General features: G+C 45.0%; 1 protein-coding gene across 1 annotated transcript in view; it reads right to left on the bottom strand.

Annotated features, from left to right (window-relative positions):
• Window positions 1-21769, bottom strand: part of LOC142218386 (tenascin-N-like) — a 46536-nt gene that overhangs the window by 2822 nt on the left and 21945 nt on the right. The window contains exons 7-14 of the mRNA XM_075287105.1: window positions 17846-17935; window positions 12505-12768; window positions 11673-11803; window positions 6720-6852; window positions 5683-5834; window positions 4928-5024; window positions 4609-4770; window positions 3918-4081 (exon numbers count right to left, since the gene is read on the bottom strand). Coding sequence (XP_075143206.1) covers window positions 3918-4081; window positions 4609-4770; window positions 4928-5024; window positions 5683-5834; window positions 6720-6852; window positions 11673-11803; window positions 12505-12768; window positions 17846-17935 — 1193 coding nt within the window. The remainder of the gene's footprint in view (window positions 1-3917; window positions 4082-4608; window positions 4771-4927; window positions 5025-5682; window positions 5835-6719; window positions 6853-11672; window positions 11804-12504; window positions 12769-17845; window positions 17936-21769) is intronic.

Below are 21769 nucleotides of genomic sequence, written 5' to 3'. Positions count from 1 at the left end.
GGTCTGTGGATTGTCCTTGACTGTTCTCACCATTCTTCTTCTCTGCCTTTCTGATATTTTTCTTGGCCTGCCACTTCTGTGCTTAACAAGAACTGTCCCTGTGGTCTTCCATTTCCTTACTATGTTCCTCACAGTGGAAACTGACAGGTTAAATCTCTGAGACAACATTTTGTATCCTTCCCCTGAACAACTATGTTGAACAATCTTTGTTTTCAGATCATTTGAGAGCGGGCTGTCCATGTTCGGCGACCATCAAACTTAACTGAACTTGAATTGTTTTGTAGAAAGAAATGGTCCAAAATACCTTCATCCAGGATCCAGGAACTGATTAAAAGCTACAGGAAGCGACTAGAGGCTGTTATCTTTACAAAAGGAGGATGTACTAAATATTAATGTCACTTTTCTGTTGAGGTGCCCATATTTTTGCACCGGTCAAATTTTGGTTTAATGCATATTGCGCATTTTCTGTTAGTACAATAAACCTCATTTCAATCCTGAAATATTACTGTGTCCATCAGTTATTAGATATATCAAACTGAAATGGCTGTTGCAAACACCAAAATATTTAGAACTAAAAATGATTAAGATTAATAGGGGTGCCCAAACTTTTTCATAGGACTGTAGCATACATGCTCTATAGGTCCTGTTTCTGATAAGAACAGACACTAGACTTACGGTAATCTTAAGGAGGTTGCACCATTACAGTCACTTATCCCCTATCCACAGGATATGGGGTTAAGTGTCACCTCGCTGGGGGTCCAACAGCAAAGAAGTTATTGCAATACCCACAATAATAAGCATTTTTCCAATATATATTTCCTATCCATGTTGCTTACAAAGAGAGAGAACCGTGCTCATAGCAAAGAAAAGTAAGCCCCTTCTATAGGAGATCCAGGGGGTCCCCTTGAGCACAGTATAGAAAGCTTGCAAAGGGCAGAAGAGCCGGTATAATTATGCATAAATGCAGCACTTGTGTGAACAGTACAATATTCTATTATCTCATTTCTCTATAGAAATTCTCCAGCAGACAGAGAGGTGGCACAAAGTGGAAAGCTTCTGAATTCATATGTCTTTAAACTAAAGTATATTATGTTAATGGCTTTGGCAGAGCGCCAGAAATAGCAGCGAAATTATGTAAATGTCTAATTTCCCATCAGTCTTCTCTACAGCAGCCTGAAATCAGCAGAACATCCATTGTCTCCAATGGAGATCAGACCCCACACCAACTGTTTTTGCAGTCATACAAGGCAGTGGAGGTGACAGCAAATCTATTCTCAGCCATTTTCTGGAGTGATATACCATAACAAGGAGCCTCAACTCTTCCCAGGAATCAAAATCTTATACAAAAGGGAAATACTTCTAGAGAAAGCAGAAAACAAACAGAAAGTGGAAATTTTATTATGGGCAGACGATTTGGATGCTTCCTTTATATTCACCTCGATGTAACACATAACATACCGAGATATAGTGCACGTAAGACTGTACACACACTGTAGCATAATACTGAGTCAGGAGCCTTACAGTCCAGGCCCGGGAATAACCTGTGGGCCCTGGACCATTTGCAAAATCTATACCAGGGCTCCGCCTACTATCTGCCTCTGATTTGGAACAGGAACCTTTGTTCCCCCTCCATCACTTCCATTTGTTTTCTTACCCCCAAAATCCAAAGCAGTTCTTAAAGGGGTTCTCTATGTTAAGTAATGCAAAATATAACCTGAACTCTAGATATTGCTGTTAGTTTAAGGGCTAGTTTAAGGGCGTCAAAATCCTGCTGCCTCCCATTGAAATCAATGGGATCCGGTCATTTCCTTTTTCCGTGAGCGGTTTGTTCTGGCTCACATAAAAAAAAAGCGAGTGTCTGCCTCGTGACACCGCCCTCCGGAGTAGGCCCATTGAGTTGGTCCTAATACGGAGCGGAAAGTGTTCACGCGGAACCCCATGTGAAATAGCGCAAAGAGGAAGTTGAGTGACCCTTTTGGGGGTGGGGGTTAGCCATGAAAGCATCAGCGTTATCTACATAGGTGCAGGATGCCCATTAAAGGGGCGGGGAACAGTGAGCTGTCAACTCTAGCGAGAAGCCGAATCCCATTCCTAGAGCCATCTTGTTCGCAGACGACGCATCACTACATGCTACCTTTCTGCCCTTCGAGGACACATATAGTAAATACAGTTTCTCTGTCTATGAACTATAAGAGTATCTTCTATCTGTAATCTAATGGCAGGTATGTTCACATACATACAATTTATTCTTTGTATTAGGTAGATAAGACCCCACTTGTGCTTCTGCATATGAGCTGTTCATACACCCTCCGGCCTAACTCAATATTAGGCCCTGGCTATTAAATAATTCCAGTAGCTGACAACGAGGCAGATGTTGAATGAAGACTATAAAAGCGATTAATAAAGCCATCAATGTGAACTGGATTCCTTTGTGGGCTCATTAATGTAGAATTGTGCTCCTGAGAATCTATACATCTGTTGGCCTGGTATATCATCACATACACATCCGCCGCAGATTGCCATATAGTCATAGGGGTGTTTTCTACTGCGGTTATACAATTATTAGAACTGATTATAAGCAATTCATATAGCGCCACGTAGGATCTGAGCTGGGACATTCGGCTGTTTTGGAAAATTTTAGACTTTTTATAAAATTAAGCTAAAGTCATTATTAGAGATGAGCGAACACTGTTCGATTGAATATCAGGTCGTTCGAGGTATTCTATTCCAATCGAATATCACGAGGCAAATGCACGAAAAATTTGTATCCCCTCCCACCTTCCCTGGCGCTTTTTTTGCACCAATAACTGCGCAGGGGAGGTGGGACAGTAACTACGACAACAGAGGCATCGAAAAAAAATCGGAAAAAGTAATTGGCTGCCGAAATCAGGTGACCTTCAATTTATGCGAATAGTGGATTTACCATTCGGTTAATTTGAGACTGAACTATGTGACTGTGAGACAGGGATAGATGTACAGGCAGGGTTAGCTAGGGATTACCTTTATTTAGGTGGGAATGCTACTCACCCAGCTCTTTGGGGCTCTATCTGGTCGGGATCCCTGTCAGCTTGCGATATGCGCGAGCTGACTTTTTCCCATAGGAATGCATTCACCAGTGTTGATTGGCCGAATGCCATACAGAGTACAGCATTCTGCCAATCAACGCTGGTTCTGCCGGAGGCTCGTCTGTGAGGAGGCGGAGTCTAAGATCGGACTAGAATGGAGACTGCTGTGGACTGATCTTAGACTCCGCCTCCTCTGGCAGAACCAGCGTTGATTGGCCGAATGCTGTACTCTGTATGGCATTCGGCCAATCAATGCTGGTCAATACATTCCTATGGGAAAAAGTCAGCTCACGCATATCGCAAGCTGACAGGGATCCCGACATAATACAGTGACTTGGGCTTGTTAGATGCCCCCAGACATGCTTCCCCTGCTGTCCCAGTTGCTTTCCAGGGTGTTGGTATCATTTCCTGGGGTGTCATAGTGGACTTGGTGACCCTCCTGCCTCGAAGAGTAGGATCCCCTGAAACAAGCATTTTTTCCCCATAGACTATAATGGGGTTTGATATTTGTTCGAATAGTCGAATATTGAGGGGCTATTCAAAACGAATATCGAATATTGAATATTTACTGTTCACTCATCTCTAGTCATTATATAGGGTCCTGATCTCTTCACCAAAGTGGAGAGTGTTTTTTTGGTTTTAATAAAGAGTATCTCTGTCTTTATCTCTGGAGGAACTGACCTGTCCTGTAGTATACAAACAACCTGTATGATCTGAATGGACATTGTGTAATGCTTTGCTTCCCCTGAGGTACTGCTGCAGGGAAAATGAGCTCTTACTGACAGATTTCGCAACATATTGGGATTGCTGTGGCCCCAACACTTTGTGACGCTTGTTTTCATGTTTTCTTACCTGACTGTGATTGTTATCACCATACTGCCCATTAGGATTGGCAAGATGGCAGTTTCTGTACCAGAAGGCGCCGCGATGTGAGAGGGCGCAGTTAGTGAGCGCAAGGTCATTATCCTTATCCCATGTGGTGAATTTCAATCCATTATGATATTTAAGAGCATCGCCTAAAACAGCAGCAAAGAATCATCAAAAATATTAGCAAAATTTTAAGATACGTCAGATTACCCCCAAATTGTCAGATTATTCCCATAAATGAGATTTGTCATGAGTTATGTTCCAGTTCTCTGTCACACAAGGCATGAAAAGGTTGCAATTTTTTGCGCAAGTCAAGCTGTAGTGCCAAAATTGTGACTTTATTCTCTTTTACGTCCCCCGCACCACTTTGGCTTGGCAGGGGTACGGCCACTGGCTCCATCAGAATTCTGATAATTTACACCAATAAACCAATGGCTGAAATCTACGACAGCTATGAGCTGACATAGGTCTTGGTGCAAGCGCTTGGCCTCGATGGAAGAGGCGCCAGATTTATGACAAGGCATGGTCCTCATAATAAGAGTTGAGTGCTCCATTGGCGCATGAGATATGAAGACCACCATTGAATACACCAATATCCCCAATGATATCTAAAGCTGTAACTCATTGCTATTGTCTTTCTATGACCTTAAAGGAGACTTGGAAGGGACGGTCTTACCTGCTGTTCCGGAGTAGCCATCTACTAGCAGTTTATATCTGTCCCTAGATGTACCCACACTGAAGGTGTTGTAAACCGCATAGGCAGACTCGTCTCCGGCCCGGAGGTCCACACGTAGCTCATACGGTACTGCAGTAGTAAGTTTATTAAGCCATTCCAAACCTGCACAGATATACAAACATAGCTCATTACCGAAAACCAGACTCCCAACCATAAAATTCACATCCTATCTACAGAAACCTCCTTTAAGACGTATTACCACTCAAGACATTGACATATCCACATGCATTAACATTCACATGGAAATAGCTTCACCTACCAAGCCAGAATTCATCATTGGGATCCCCGAATCCCTCTGAATAAGTCCTCCAGCGCTGGTAAAAGTCAAGCTTTCCATTAAACCTTCTCTGGAAAACCTACAAGGGAAAATCAAAGGTTATAATTAGAGATGAGCGAGTAGTACTCGATCGAGTAGGTATTCGATCGAATACTACGGTATTCGAAATACTCGTACTCGATCGAGTACCACTCGCTATTCGAATGGAAAAGTTCGATGCAGAACCAGCATTGATTGGCTGAATGCTATACAGTCGGCCAATCAACGCTGGTTCTTCTCCTACCTTTAGAAGTCTTCTCCGTGCAGCTTCCCCGCAGCGTCTTCCGGCTCTGAATTCACTTTGCCAGGCATCGGGCCTGGGCAGAGCCGACTGCGCATGTCCGCTTGTAGTGCGGGCATGCGCAGTCGGCTCTGCCCAGGACCGATGCCTGGCAGAGTGAATTCAGAGCCGGAAGACGCCGCGGGGACTCTGCGCGTAGAAGACTTCTCGGAGGATCCAGCCCGACCCTCACTCATGGACTTGGTAAGTATAATTTGATCGAATGTTGCCTACCCCTGAAATGAGTATTTTCCCCCCATAGACTATAATAGGGTTCAATATTCGATTTGAGTAGTCGAATATTGAGGGGCTACTCGAAACGAATATCGAACCTCGAACATTTTACTGTTCGCTCATCTCTAGTTATAATGATAGAATTATCCTGAGAAAGCTTGAGAATAAAGCCTAACCCACTTACAGTCCATCCACCTCCATCCGTATCCTGGTCACAATAGACTCGGACACCTGGTGTGTTCTCTCCTCCGGGATAGATGGTATAGACACCACTTCGTTTGTTGCCGCCAAGTCGGACTTGGGCACAATCCAGCGGGAATACAATTGTGAGCGACACTGGTGGAGAAAAAAGGGGCATCACTAAGAGGAATAGTAGATGATATTCACCATGTCACCATTTCTGATTTAAGTCCATCATTCTCCTAATTAAGAACAGCTCGGGTAAGTAACATATCTAAGATGCATCAAAAAAACAGCGTCATAACATTCCCTCGAATAGTTAACAAATTCCTATGTACAGTAAGCAGAGCTTAAAGGGATTCCCAGACTAAAAAATATTAACAACAATAGCCTGTTAATATCAAATTGGGGGGTCGGACACTTGGTACCCCATCCATCAGCTGTTCTCAGCAACTGATATACAGAGAATGGCGCAGGAAGGAGACAGCGCTGCTTCTGTGTAGTGGCCAGACCAGGTATTGCAGATCAGCTCCCATTCACTTGAATGGAACTTATACTGCAGTGACCCAGTTTCGCCACTACACAGAGAATGGAGCTGTCTGCTGTTTGCTCCATTCTCTGTGTATTTTCTGTTGAACATAGCTCAGGGGTAGGGAATGTACGGCTTTCCAGCTGTTGCAAAACTACAACTCCCAGCATGCATACTTGCTCTGCTGTTCTTGGAACTCCCATAGAAGTGAATGGCACATGTTGGGAGTTGTAGTTTCACAGCAGCTGGAGAGCCAGGATTCCCTACCCCTGGCATAACTCATTGATGAGGGTCCTGGGTATCAGATCCCACCAATCTGATATTCATGACCTATCTTTAGGATGGGTCCATTTCAGCCCAGAAGTCCCTTTAAGTGAATAGCTCTTTGGCTCACCAAGTGGTTAAAAGTGGTAGTGAACCTGTTCTTTAGCATAATCCCTTAACCTGGGTGAATTACAAGCATCAGTGGTGACTTTACCTTTAAAGAGTGACCAATATATAATATCTCTTACCAGTAATGAACATGGTGGTGGCTTGTCTGCTCTTTCGGTCACCTTTGTAAGCCCTCAAGAAGATGTTGTACTGGGTTCCTTTGTTCAGACCCTTCAGCTCATAACTCTTGCTTGCAGCATCTAATTCAATCTCCTGTCATTGGAAGGTAAATCCAACAACTCAACAATTGCTACAGACCCAACACGCTAACAATGGTAGAGGTAAAGAATACGTAATATTTCCTGCAGATGGTCTTGCCTTATACTGAACTCTTCGCTCTTCTCCTCGGGTTCTATAACTTCCCATTATGTCTCCTTCAACATCGGAGCTTTATTTTTTTTCCATGACTCAATAGTATAAGTGGTGATAAGAAACTGGCACAGATTTCAGGGTCTGGCACATGGCTGGCCATAAGTTGTGCCAGGTTTCGCTAAGAGCCATGTGCCTTACAATAAATTCCCTGCATCTTATTCCAGCGGGGCACCTTAGTAAGACCGCTATAAGAAACATCATTCTGAGTAAATTGACTACACAGAGGATTTGGAGCTTTGTATCAGAAATGAACAGAGCTAAAACTACTATAAAGATATATCAAGAAAATAATCAGCGCAGAGTTTTCTGCTTATTTATGAATAATAAAAAAACCATGAACGATAAATAAAAATGGCGTTCGAGAGCGAATATTCACATCTTGTCTTGACGCACAGCTAATACCATACATTGGAAGTGAATTGTTTCACAATGGAAGCATTTAAACGGGCAGCACGGGGGCTCACTGGAGTCCTGGGTTCGAATCCTGCCAAGGGCAACATCTGCAAGGAGTTTGTATGTTCTCCCCGTGTTTGCGTGGATTTTCTCCCATACTAAAAAGACATACTGATAGGGTATGTGTTGTGCTGCAGGCTCTCACCCAAATCACCAGGACAAGCCAGTGCCCAGGGGTTCAACTACCCAAGAGAGAAGAATGGTGCAGACATAAAACCTATGAGGTAGACTACTATGCTCCATGGTACAATGGGGGAACCCAAAGGGCAAGTACCCCTGTGCGGTACATTCTAACTCAGACCTGTGAAGAGATTCGGATAGTATCTGAAAGGGAAAGGCGTATCTGGTGGTGAACATGCTAGACATGGTAGACATGAGCAAGGCTGCAGGAACCAGTCAACAAGCGGGGATACAGAATTGCTATTGACCGAAGGGAAGCTGCATTCAGTCAAAGGACTACACGGTAGTTGCACTGACAGCCATTGCTCTAAAGACTGTCTATTAAAGAGACAGTACACCATTACAATGTGATACTGATGGTGCCCTGAGGATCGTATGATTACACTGAGACAGAGACTGTTCTTGTTACTGCTGCTGTGAGATGTTAATATGCAGACCAGACTAGTGATAGTTGCTAGTTAGATTCCCTAGGAACTACATGTAGAAGGAGAAGGGGACTCCCTCCCTACAGGTGTTCCGCAACAGACAGCAGCACCATGTATAATACTATTACTCCCTGTTTTTATTATTTGCAAGTTGTTCCTATTACTTGTATGTCACTGAAGATGTTTAAGGCCTGGTTCACATCTGCATTCGGTATTCCATTCTGGGGAGTCCACTTGGGGACCCCTTAAACGGAAACCTATATGCATTAAAATGCGGTTAGCTAAGAAACCACATGGACCCCATAGACTATAATGGGGTCTGTGTGGTTTCCGCTGGGTGTCCGCACGAATCATGTGGAGAGAAAATTGCTGCCAGCCCAAGCGGACTCCCTGAACGGAATACCGAACGCAGGTGTGAACCGGGCCTAAGTGGTGATAAGAAACTTGTGCAGATTTCAGAGCCTGGCATATTATATATATATATATATATATATATATATATATATATATATATATATAGTAGATATTGTCATGAAAATTTATAGAAAAATCACCAAAAATTCCTATAAAGTTGCAACTTAAATTTTTGATTAAAAAATTGGAGATTTTCCGATGACACATTCCCTTTAAAGGCTGCTCTCCCTGACTGCAGTTTACAATCTTGCGAACATCTAGATACCAAAACAATGAACACATAACATCTCTAATACTATTAAATCTCAATGATATCTCTCAGTGTTGAAATCCACCCATTTCTAACATCATTAAGTAGTTATTAAAGCCTTACTAAACAAACCCAGCTCGTATTCCTCCATCTGGCATCGCCGTAATTACCTTTACTGCCGAGTTTTTAGTTGCGCTGTCGCACGTTTTGCTCTATCATTTTTTTATGTTACTGTACATAAAGCAAGCTTTACATTTGGAAATTAAACCATTGGGATTTAAATACAACTCAAAATTATTTGTTAATGTCGGAGGGCTTGTGTGTTATGTTTCTACCGGCTCTGAATGGCGCTAAAATTTCAATAGATTGGATAGTTAAAGCAATGGTGGCCAATACACTAAGCCCATATGGCCCATAATCAAGGGTCATTGCAAAAGGGGGAGGAAACAGTCGCATTACAGAGGTGTCCATCCTTATGTCAATTGAGATTTCAATTTCTCATGACACTGATTCAATACAATAACACAACATGCTGAAGACATCCTTATTAGGTTGGCAGTCATAACACAACCACTTGGTGGCTGCATGTAGAAACATATAGGATAGACATCTCATGACAGAGTATTGTAAAATCATGTTGTTTTGAAAAGCTAATCATCTCACACCACACCTTATCTCAAGACATTTTTGTCCAAGTTAGGACTAGGGATGAGCTGGGTTTGATAGATGATGACTTTTCCAAACATTGAGGTTCTGTGGAAGTTGAGAAAACATAACAAACAGTCTTCGGTGCTGCATCATGGCACCCTGAGGTACCTCATTGTCTTGTTTGGGCCTCTTACAGCCTCTTGGGCGTGGGGGACTACTGAAGCCTGAGGTTTGGCCTCAATGGTCATGTGTAGAGATGAGCGAACACTAAAATGTTCGAGGTTCGAAATTCGATTCGAACAGCCGCTCACTGTTCGAGTGTTCGAATGGGTTTCGAACCCCATTATAGTCTATGGGGAACATAAACTCGTTAAGGGGGAAACCCAAATTCGTGTCTGGAGGGTCACCAAGTCCACTATGACACCCCAGGAAATGATACCAACACCCTGGAATGACACTGGGACAGCAGGGGAAGCATGTCTGGGGGCATAAAAGTCACTTTATTTCATGGAAATCCCTGTCAGTTTGCGATTTTCGCAAGCTAACTTTTCCCCATAGAAATGCATTGGCCAGTGCTGATTGGCCAGAGTACGGAACTCGACCAATCAGCGCTGGCTCTGCTGGAGGAGGCGGAGTCTAAGATCGCTCCACACCAGTCTCCATTCAGGTCCGACCTTAGACTCCGCCTCCTCCGGCAGAGCCAGCGCTGATTGGCCGAAGGCTGGCCAATGCATTCCTATGCGAATGCAGACTTAGCAGTGCTGAGTCAGTTTTGCTCAACTACACATCTGATGCACACTCGGCACTGCTACATCAGATGTAGCAATCTGATGTAGCAGAGCCGAGGGTGCACTAGAACCCCTGTGCAAACTCAGTTCACGCTAATAGAATGCATTGGCCAGCGCTGATTGGCCAATGCATTCTATTAGCCCGATGAAGTAGAGCTGAATGTGTGTGCTAAGCACACACATTCAGCACTGCTTCATCACGCCAATACAATGCATTAGCCAGTGCTGATTGGCCAGAGTACGGAATTCGGCCAATCAGCGCTGGCTCTGCTGGAGGAGGCGGAGTCTAAGGTCGGACCTGAATGGAGACTGGTGTGGAGCGATCTTAGACTCCGCCTCCTCCAGCAGAGCCAGCGCTGATTGGCCGAATTCCGTACTCTGGCCAATGCATTCTATTAGCCCGATGAAGTAGAGCTGAATGTGTGTGCTTAGCACACACATTCAGCTCTACTTCATCGGGCTAATAGAATGCATTGGCCAATCAGCGCTGGCCAATGCATTCTATTAGCTTGATGAAGCAGAGTGTGCACAAGGGTTCAAGCGCACCCTCGGCTCTGATGTAGCAGAGCCGAGGGTGCACAAGGGTTCAAGTGCACCCTCGGCTCTCCTACATCAGAGCCGAGGGTGCGCTTGAACCCTTGTGCAGCCTCAACTCTGCTACATCAGAGCCGAGGGTGCGCTTGAACCCTTGTGCACACTCTGCTTCATCAAGCTAATAGAATGCATTGGCCAGCACTGATTGGCCAGAGTACGGAATTCGGCCAATCAGCGCTGGCCAATGCATCCCTATGGGAAAAAGTTTATCTCACAAAAATCACAATTACACACCCGATAGAGCCCCAAAAAGTTATTTTTAATAACATTCCCCCCTAAATAAAGGTTATCCCTAGCTATCCCTGCCTGTACAGCTATCCCTGTCTCATAGTCACAAAGTTCACATTCTCATATGACCCGGATTTGAAATCCACTATTCGTCTAAAATGGAGGTCACCTGATTTCGGCAGCCAATGACTTTTTCCAATTTTTTTCAATGCCCCCGGTGTCGTAGTTCCTGTCCCACCTCCCCTGCGCTGTTATTGGTGCAAAAAAGGCGCCAGGGAAGGTGGGAGGGGAATCGAATTTTGGCGCACTTTACCACGCGGTGTTCGATTCGATTCGAACATGGCGAACACCCTGATATCCGATCGAACATGTGTTCGATAGAACACTGTTCGCTCATCTCTAGTCATGTGGGGTGCGCCAACATGGTGACACTTGCATTTAAGTGTCATGATCTCAGAGTATAATATCTGATTCAGATTGATCAAGATCAACTAGAAATGAAAAAGGGAATTAGCCCACAGATATTTGGCAAGACAAATCTTGTAAGGTTTACACTAGGACACTAGGTAGATATCGGGGCAAGTAGCCTGACATTTTTTTAGCTTTTACTTTTTGGCCTATTCTTGGAGAACCCCTTTAAATTATAGTTGATCGGTAGCTGTTCATCATTGAATTCTTTACCTGACGGTTTCCATCGGCGTCTTCGTAGGTGAGTATATAGCCATCAATCTGAGCAACAGGAGGAGTCCAAGTCAGGGTCGCTTCTGACTGGGTTATTTCAGAGGCTTCCAGATTTTTGGGTGCATCAATGTCTACATAAGAATACATAAAAAAGCCATTTGAAGATTAAAGTAAATTTCCAACTAAAAGCTATAAATAAGGGTACTATATTATCACAAGCTTCTCTTTGGTCACTTAGAGGAACCCAATGGAGATATTGGTAACTGTGAAGCAGGTGCTAACATCTGAAGGATTCTGAAGGTATCTGTGATGGCTTGCTAACCAATGAGCGCTTCCAACTACGACTGTAGCAACCATAACAGTGGGACCCGTGACATTAGGGGACATGGCCCTCCACTGCCTGTATCCAGATTTAGCCATAAAGCAGCCTACGCCATTGCATGGGCCCCTATAATAATACAACAAGTAGAGGCCTAATTTGTCACTTTAGGAGCCAATAGCAGGGGCAATACACTGTGCTGGGGGAAATAAATTGGCATTGCACTGTGTGCAATAAAAAGGGCAATATACTGTGTGGGTGCCAATATGGGGAGGGGGGATAGTCTGTCTGGAGGCCAATATACTGTGTAGGGGCCAATACAGCAGGTGTAAAGTAAAGGGGACTAGATCCAAACTCTCTTAGTTATGAAAATTTGTTGGTGAGGGGCCCTGCAGTGAGCAGTAAGTATGACTCTGCCCCCCAATGCTAAATCGTCACCCACCCCTGGGAACCTTGCATATGCCCCTGTTCACTACTTCTTTGGGGTACCTGCTCCTATACCCCCAATCTTACCTGTCAGGGCTGTGACGGTGGCCTTCTTACTCTTCTTGCTTCCTTTTTCTGCCCATATATTGAATATATACTCCATACCAGGGGTGAGACCTGTCAAGAAAGTGTTGGTCTTGTCTTTGCCCACAGCCATCTCTTCCCGGTGTCCATCGAGTGCTGAGTATGTTAATATATAGCGATCTATTTGCGCTCGGGCAGCGTTCCAGGACAAACTGGCTGTGTCTTCACCCATCTCTGTGGCCACCAGGTTTTTAGGTCCATCGATTCCTAAAGACATTGGCCCCATGGTCAGTCCTTCAGTCATAGGCTATACTATAGATTCTTACTATACGTAAAATTAGCTATTCTGATCACAGACGCCGCCGTGCAGAGGACATAACATTACTGCTTTATTCCACTCGTAAACGTGTTCCTAAATATTATTTCAGTCCCTTTCATATACATTTTCCATTGCAGACGCATTTACACCTGAATTACCACCATGAATACCGATTAAAGCGTTCGCTTTCCAAGTCTTTTCATACGAGTTATGTTTTATGTGTCTTATGTGAACTAAGAATCAAGTGATCAAAAATGACATAAAAGACTGCAATATATAACAAAGCACATAAAGTACCTGGCTATGAATCCAGTGTATATGTGCAGCCCTCCAGCTTGTAGTGTAAAATATCCTCCTTCTTAATATAAGAATATATCAGGGCTGCATTAACATGAACTATGTCTATGGTTAGATTTTATTCCATTCATTATATTACAATGTCACGCAGGACTTTATCTATATCTGCATTATTCCACTGTTGTGTTTGCATTGTATATTCAGAGGACATTGATGTCCATAGAAAAATCCTGCCAGATATTGGCATTGAACGTTCGCGTGTTTCACAAGTGGATTTACAGACAAACATCAATTCTAATCCACTATCCAAGACGGGGAGATAAATCTGACGGTTTCATGGATGATATTAATCTACCGCCGCGCAACGAGAACATACATGCACAATGGGACGAGCATGCACTTCAATGAGATTACCAGACATCATTATAGTAAAGCCGGGGACAACGTAGATACTTGTGAAGATGTATATGTAATTCTCAGTAATGTCATCCATGAATGTACCAGCTGTATATCATCCCTAAGTGGCAGCATTGACTATGTATATGCAAAAAATTGCACCCTTTGTCTGTGGAGCCTCTGAACCCCATTCCCTGAGTTCCTCACCTGTGGTACAGGGGCGTAACTACCGGGGTAGCAATGGTAGCGGCTGTCACAGGGCCCAAGATATTAGGCCCCTGATGTTTTTATTTATTTTTTAATAGGTCATTGCCTACTTGAGTAACCCCAGCAGGTAATGAGCCCTATTTATTTACCGATCCTCGCTCCTGCTCATGGGAAGCGGAGGTGGCTGTGATCAGGAGAGGGGATGAGGAAGTGAGGCCGCGTACCCGCGAACCCCACAAATACCGCTATCATTATATTCGGGAGGTCTTTTCAGACCCCAGAGTATAATGATCGGAGGGCTAGGAGAGGTGAGGGAACATAAAAATCACTGTTACTTACCTCTCCTGGGTTTTAGCATGCTTTGAGCCTATGTGATTATGTCCTAGAGGTCACGTAGACCAGGCTTGTATCATTATGCGTCACAACGCAGGTCCGGCTCACGTGACATCTGGTCCATCACTGAACATGGCCGAAATCAGTGGAGAGTGCGCTGGAGGCCAGGAGAGGTAAGTAACAATGTTATTATGTTTGTATCCTCCCTCAGGTCTCCGATTATTATACTCTGGGGTCTAAAAAGACCCCAGAGTATAATAAATGTTCATGGGTGGTTCACAATGGGGCATAATAGTGCGTGCAGGGGTCACTATTGGGTATAATACTGCATACAGAGGCCACTATGGGGCATAATACTGTGTCAATTGGCCACTAGGGGGCATAATACTGTGTGCAGAGGGCACTATGGGGCATAATAGTGTGTGCAGGGGCCATTATGGGGGATAATACTGTGTGTAGAGGCCACTATGGGGCATAATACTGTGTCTAGTGGTCACTATGGGGCATAATACCGTGTGTAGGGGCCACTATGGGGCATAATAGAGTGTGCAGGAATACGGTTTGTGTGCGCGCATGCGCGGGGGCGGTGGTTGGGTCAGTCAGGGGGGGCCCCATATCAAATGTTTGTCTTGGGGCCCAGCTATTCCTAATTAGTTGTCATGGACTGTCAACCTATAGGTCATGTCCTATTTTTAGCCGTTTTCAAGGATCCCTCCATACACTGAAATGTACGGGATATCCGTGAAAATAGGTGCCCCTTGGGTGCAAGACGTCCATGAAAAATTGACTTTTTTTCACCGCTGTTTTGCACCTCGTTCATGTGTTTGCCATAAAATAAGACTTCTGGAGCATCTTTTCTTATAATCCTCCATTGTGCTGTTGCTCCGATATTCTTCCTAGCAATATCATTTCTTGAGGAATAGAAGTAGTTACTAACACAGACATGTCAGGAGAGGCGTCAGGTCATGTTTAAGCTAGTATAGTCTGTCACTGGGAGGGTTAAAGAGTGTGGGATCGACATGGGACTAGCGCTGAGCCAATAGGTCACATAACTTCGAGAGTTGGCCACGTCTGGTTGCCTAGTTGTCCCATGCCATGGCCAATCTACAATACCACCATGTTACAGAGAGCGGAGAAGGGGGGCAAGGAATGAGCGCAGCTCAGAATACAATTACCGTCCTTTTATCTATCTCTGTCCCATGTGGACCAAGGAAATGGAAGTAAATCAGCTTTCCTTTCACTCTCTAAACACCCGGTTTCTTGACAAAAGAACACAATGAGAAGTTGTCAAGAAGGTGACAGATCCTCTGTAAGCGATTTCCATGCTTTATCAGCGAACAGCTCGGCCTAGCATCACGCCCGCCTCTACAGCTCCCGTCTTATTATAATTTACTTGCTTTATTATGCGCCGGTTTTCTTAATTAATCGAGTATATTTACACGGCTGCCTGGAGTATATAAAAGAAAATAATTAGGATTGTTTAGTGCCACGGCGAAGTCTCACTGTACCCAGAATAAACTATCGCTTCACAGACGGGGTTAACAGATACATAATTCAAGGATTTACGGATGGAGGTCGATGCCAGAGATGGGAAAACACAAATAATGAAATTGTACAAGACCGCCGAATAAGCGATATTTATCTGAGTGATGTACAAGGCGGCCCGCTGCTGATATAGACGCTACGATACCCATGAGCACTTGTGCGCCCCGAGATAGATATTGCAAATAAGGCGTTTTCATGGGATGCTGGCTGGGTAAATAGTACTGTTTAATGAAGAATCACAGAGAAGTCGGAAATCACGGCTCGCAACAGATCCCATCTACATTTACATGAAGGGAGATAAAAATAAATGTATGTCCGTGTGGCGGCTGCGCGATAATTTGTACGCGAAGGAATGTAAATGCCATATTTAACGTCTTACGGGTACGCTCATGTAATATTCATCGGTGACACTTGCTCAGAGAGTGTGTGACAGGTCGTAATATAAATATCCATCCGGCGCGGATACTGATTAGATCGACGAATACTTTCAGGAACGACTGTCAATGATCAGAATGATTGCCGGCGTGATGAAGTGGTTGTTTGATCAAGGGATTGAAAGAACGATTGTGTCACTTAGTGGTTGTGCAAATAAATCATTGGCGGAGTCGGTAAAGGATTGTGCGGGGAAAGAAATGGACATGGCCGGGACCAATGGAGCAGTGCAAGTCATTCAGAACATACTCTACTCTATGTCACTAGGACTGTACAAAGAAACTGTATAGTTTGTAATGTTTTCCTTCCCACATAACATAATTTTTTTAATATGGCATCCTATAATCACAGGTGCCTTTGTATGGCACCCATCAAAGGAATCTGTTTTACATCATGCATATAAGTTTAATGGGGTTTCCAGTATTTGGAGCAACCTAGGGGCCCCTATGGGGTAGAAGCTAAAAAAAAAGTCATACTCACCTTCCCTGGCGCCCTGTTATTCACTCCCAGCCCCCTTTCCTTTGCTTAATGGGGTTCCCCCATTGCTGGAGTCCAGTCTCTTACCAGTGATTAGTCACATGAGGATCACGGTAGCGAATACTGCGAACCGTGAGAGAAAGAAGCTGGGAAGGGACAACAGAGCTCTGAGGACAGGTGAGTATGACTGGTTTTTTTCTTTTATTCCAACCCCCACCACCCCAGGTTGGACCACTTCCTGGAGATCCCTTTAAATGCGGGGCAAAATGAAGATGTGAACATAGCCAAGTTTGTAGGCCTCCTTAGCGGTCACTGGGAGGTCCTCTGTGGTCATGCAATAAGATGCTACTACTACTTCCCCACTACTGAATTTCCCCATGGTGGGACTATTAAAGGATTATCTTATCTTATCTTATTTTACCTTATCTTAATCTGGAGAAACAATACTGGAACTGAGGTTGCCACCATGTAACACCACACCACGTGGCCGTGCCTGCAACATTTTATTTTGACTATAGACAATTATATCAACCTGGTAGAGTATATATGACTTAATATATGACTTCGTCCCTATATTAATAGACCTCTATTTGTCCCCAACACAGAATAGCAATAAAATTGTAAGAAATGTAAAAAAAAAAAAAAAAGAATTATAGGGCTGAGTGACGGCGCGATAGATCCTGGCCGGTCACGGGCTGTATATATCTCAGTATAATCGAACCCTGCAGTTTTCTTTTCATTAGTGGATAATGAATAATTCTCGCGCTTTTCTCGTTTCCTCCGTCAGCACTTTTTAGTAGCATTAACTAAAGGGTATTTTTTCAACAATTAAAATGTAGGATCACTATCAGCATTATTACAGGGAACAGAGGAAAAAGAAGGGTTTGCTAATAGTGGCCGGTTATATAATTTCTATAGCGCTTTCGCTCGCCATGACTGAGACATACGGTAACTGATGTCTCTTAATATTCAGTAGTGCAGTCAGAATCTCCCATTATGTGTGGGGTGGTCTGTCTAATAGCACATCGAGGGCAGGGGGGCACAAACTTTCTGGTCAAAGGCTAACATTGATGGATAGTACTAATCACAGTGGCCGTAATTCGCATCTAATGTAGCTATGACATAATGACTATTAGCACAGCTAGAAGCCAATATATGAGCCCCCCCGGAGCTCTTCAGAGGCCGCGAGGTCTCAGGCTACTTCATTACTAGCATGTGGACCTACGGAGGGGGAGGACAAAATGTAGATACCACAACAGTAAAGTTCCTCTTTCCTTTCGAAGACCGTTTTCCGTCTCTCCAATCCCATATCCATATAAAACCGAATTACCGCCATACCTGTTATTCCCACTACCGATGAGGCTTTTCCATCCTGTCCTTTCCGCACAGACTGGACGCTGATGTCATACGTTGTGCTGGGCTTTAGGCCTGAGGAGTAAAACATAGACATGTCAACAACTTCTGTTCCCAAGTACATTATTATACCGCGCCATACTGTCAGCGAAATATTGCTTTCATACGTGATGAAGTATAAGGGATGGTACATACTGCTTCTGGAAGATTTAAGCTTAATACATAAGTGGGCTCTTAAAGGGGCTGTATAGGATTGGAAGAGCTTGGATAAGTGGTGTAACTAAAGTCTTGTGGGCCACGGTGACCCACAAGAACTCATCGCTACAGTGAATTCTTGATAGTGATGGTTGCAAGTGCTAAGGAGTTTAATCATCCTTAAGGTGGTTAGGGTAATCTGTGGGTCTCCTTGGCTTATGGGCTAGATGGAAGCTGCAATCTCAATACTGATGTCAGTGCTTATGGGCTCCCAAGGCTGCAACTGCAACTTCTGCACCGCCACAAGTTACGCCCCTGGCTTGGATGCTTTTTTTCTGAGAACAGCACCACTCTAGTACACAGGTTGGGAGTGGTATTGCAGCTCAGCGCCATTTAAGAAAGCTGCAATACCACACACAACTCATGGACAGGCGTGGCGCTGTTTCTGGGAATGAAGCGGCACATACAGGTTTCAAAGAGTTGATATTGATGTCATATCCATAGGATGGGTCACCAATATCAAGTCTATGGAGGTCTGGCACTGCCAATGGTCACTTGCCGCAGGTTCTGCACAGAGGCTATGTATTCTGGAGATCCAACGGCCACAGAGTCTGATATATGGGGGGTGCCGCTGCTGAACCCCACACATCTGATATTGATTCCCTAAGTCTAGGTCATCTATTTCAACCCTTGGACAACTCCATTAAGCTTAAATTTCCATTTCCTTACTTTGCCCATGGTGCTGAATATTTTTTAAAGTTAAAGGGGTTGTCCCATTTTGGACATATATCCCCAAGAGATAAGTGTCTGATCGCTGGGAACTCTAAGGCCCTAAGGCCTCCATACTCCATTTCCATGGCCATGGGGCTTGTCTCTATACAGCCAATAGCAGCACTGATTGGTCACTGTCAGACTGTGTAGTGGCGCGACCCCCAAAGGTAACACCCACTTGTCAAATTTCTAAGAGGAATGGCACAACACAGAGTAAGAAGAAGAGATGCTCCAGAATTATTATATTACAGACTTGTCCGGAGAAGTGACAGGTCCTCTTTAAGGAACTGTCCCAGCAGCCACAGAAGCAGCTGGTAATATAAATGATTTCTTCTACATGATTAGAGATGAGCGAACACTAAAATGTTCGAGGTTCGAAATTCGATTCGAACAGCCGCTCACTGTTCGAGTGTTCGAATGGGTTTCGAACCCCATTATAGTCTATGGGGAACATAAACTCGTTAAGGGGGAAACCCAAATTCGTGTCTGGAGGGTCACCAAGTCCACTATGACACCCCAGGAAATGATACCAACACCCTGGAATGACACTGGGACAGCAGGGGAAGCATGTCTGGGGGCATAAAAGTCACTTTATTTCATGGAAATCCCTGTCAGTTTGCGATTTTCGCAAGCTAACTTTTCCCCATAGAAATGCATTGGCCAGTGCTGATTGGCCAGAGTACGGAACTCGACCAATCAGCGCTGGCTCTGCTGGAGGAGGCGGAGTCTAAGATAGCTCCACACCAGTCTCCATTCAGGTCCGACCTTAGACTCCGCCTCCTCCGGCAGAGCCAGCGCTGATTGGCCGAAGGCTGGCCAATGCATTCCTATGCGAATGCAGACTTAGCAGTGCTGAGTCAGTTTTGCTCAACTACACATCTGATGCACACTCGGCACTGCTACATCAGATGTAGCAATCTGATGTAGCAGAGCCGAGGGTGCACTAGAACCCCTGTGCAAACTCAGTTCACGCTAATAGAATGCATTGGCCAGCGCTGATTGGCCAATGCATTCTATTAGCCCGATGAAGTAGAGCTGAATGTGTGTGCTAAGCACACACATTCAGCACTGCTTCATCAAGCCAATACAATGCATTAGCCAGTGCTGATTGGCCAGAGTACGGAATTCGGCCAATCAGCGCTGGCCAATGCATTCTATTAGCCCGATGAAGTAGAGCTGAATGTGTGTGCTAAGCACACACATTCAGCACTGCTTCATCAAGCCAATACAATGCATTAGCCAGTGCTGATTGGCCAGAGTACGGAATTCGGCCAATCAGCGCTGGCTCTGCTGGAGGAGGCGGAGTCTAAGGTCGCTCCACACCAGTCTCCATTCAGGTCCGACCTTAGACTCCGCCTCCTCCGGCAGAGCCAGCGCTGATTGGCCGAAGGCTGGCCAATGCATTCCTATGCGAATGCAGACTTAGCAGTGCTGAGTCAGTTTTGCTCAACTACACATCTGATGCACACTCGGCACTGCTACATCAGATGTAGCAATCTGATGTAGCAGAGCCGAGGGTGCACTAGAACCCCTGTGCAAACTCAGTTCACGCTAATAGAATGCATTGGCCAGCGCTGATTGGCCAATGCATTCTATTAGCCCGATGAAGTAGAGCTGAATGTGTGTGCTAAGCACACACATTCAGCACTGCTTCATCAAGCCAATACAATGCATTAGCCAGTGCTGATTGGCCAGAGTACGGAATTCGGCCAATCAGCGCTGGCCAATGCATTCTATTAGCCCGATGAAGTAGAGCTGAATGTGTGTGCTAAGCACACACATTCAGCTCTACTTCATCGGGCTAATAGAATGCATTGGCCAGCGCTGATTGGCCAGAGTACGGAACTCGACCAATCAGCGCTGGCTCTGCTGGAGGAGGCGGAGTCTAAGGTCGGACCTGAATGGAGACTGGTGTGGAGCGATCTTAGACTCCGCCTCCTCCAGCAGAGCCAGCGCTGATTGGCCGAATTCCGTACTCTGGCCAATCAGCACTGGCTAATGCATTGTATTGGCGTGATGAAGCAGTGCTGAATGTGTGTGCTTAGCACACACATTCAGCTCTACTTCATCGGGCTAATAGAATGCATTGGCCAGCGCTGATTGGCCGAATTCCGTACTCTGGCCAATCAGTGCTGGCCAATGCATTCTATTAGCTTGATGAAGCAGAGTGTGCACAAGGGTTCAAGCGCACCCTCGGCTCTGATGTAGGAGAGCCGAGGGTGCACTTGAACCCTTGTGCACCCTCAGCTCTGCTACATCAGAGCCGAGGGTGCGCTTGAACCCTTGTGCACACTCTGCTTCATCAAGCTAATAGAATGCATTGGCCAGCGCTGATTGGCCAATGTATTCTATTAGCCTGATGAAGTAGAGCTGAATGTGTGTGCTAAGCACACACATTCAGCTCTACTTCATCGGGCTAATAGAATGCATTGGCCAGCGCTGATTGGCCAGAGTACGGAACTCGACCAATCAGCGCTGGCTCTGCTGGAGGAGGCGGAGTCTAAGATCGCTCCACACCAGTCTCCATTCAGGTCCGACCTTAGACTCCGCCTCCTCCAGCAGAGCCAGCGCTGATTGGCCGAATTCCGTACTCTGGCCAATCAGCACTGGCTAATGCATTGTATTGGCTTGATGAAGCAGTGCTGAATGTGTGTGCTTAGCACACACATTCAGCTCTACTTCATCGGGCTAATAGAATGCATTGGCCAATCAGCGCTGGCCAATGCATTCTATTAGCGTGAACTGAGTTTGCACAGGGGTTCTAGTGCACCCTCGGCTCTGCTACATCAGATTGCTACATCTGATGTAGCAGTGCCGAGTGTGCATCAGATGTGTAGTTGAGCAAAACTGACTCAGCACTGCTAAGTATGCATTCGCATAGGAATGCATTGGCCAGCCTTCGGCCAATCAGCGCTGGCTCTGCCGGAGGAGGCGGAGTCTAAG

Source organism: Leptodactylus fuscus, chromosome 9 (assembly GCF_031893055.1).
Source record: "Leptodactylus fuscus isolate aLepFus1 chromosome 9, aLepFus1.hap2, whole genome shotgun sequence".
NCBI lineage: Eukaryota > Metazoa > Chordata > Amphibia > Anura > Leptodactylidae > Leptodactylus > Leptodactylus fuscus.
Note: the sequence above shows the minus strand (reverse complement) of the source record. Positions and strands in the feature narration are given on the sequence as shown.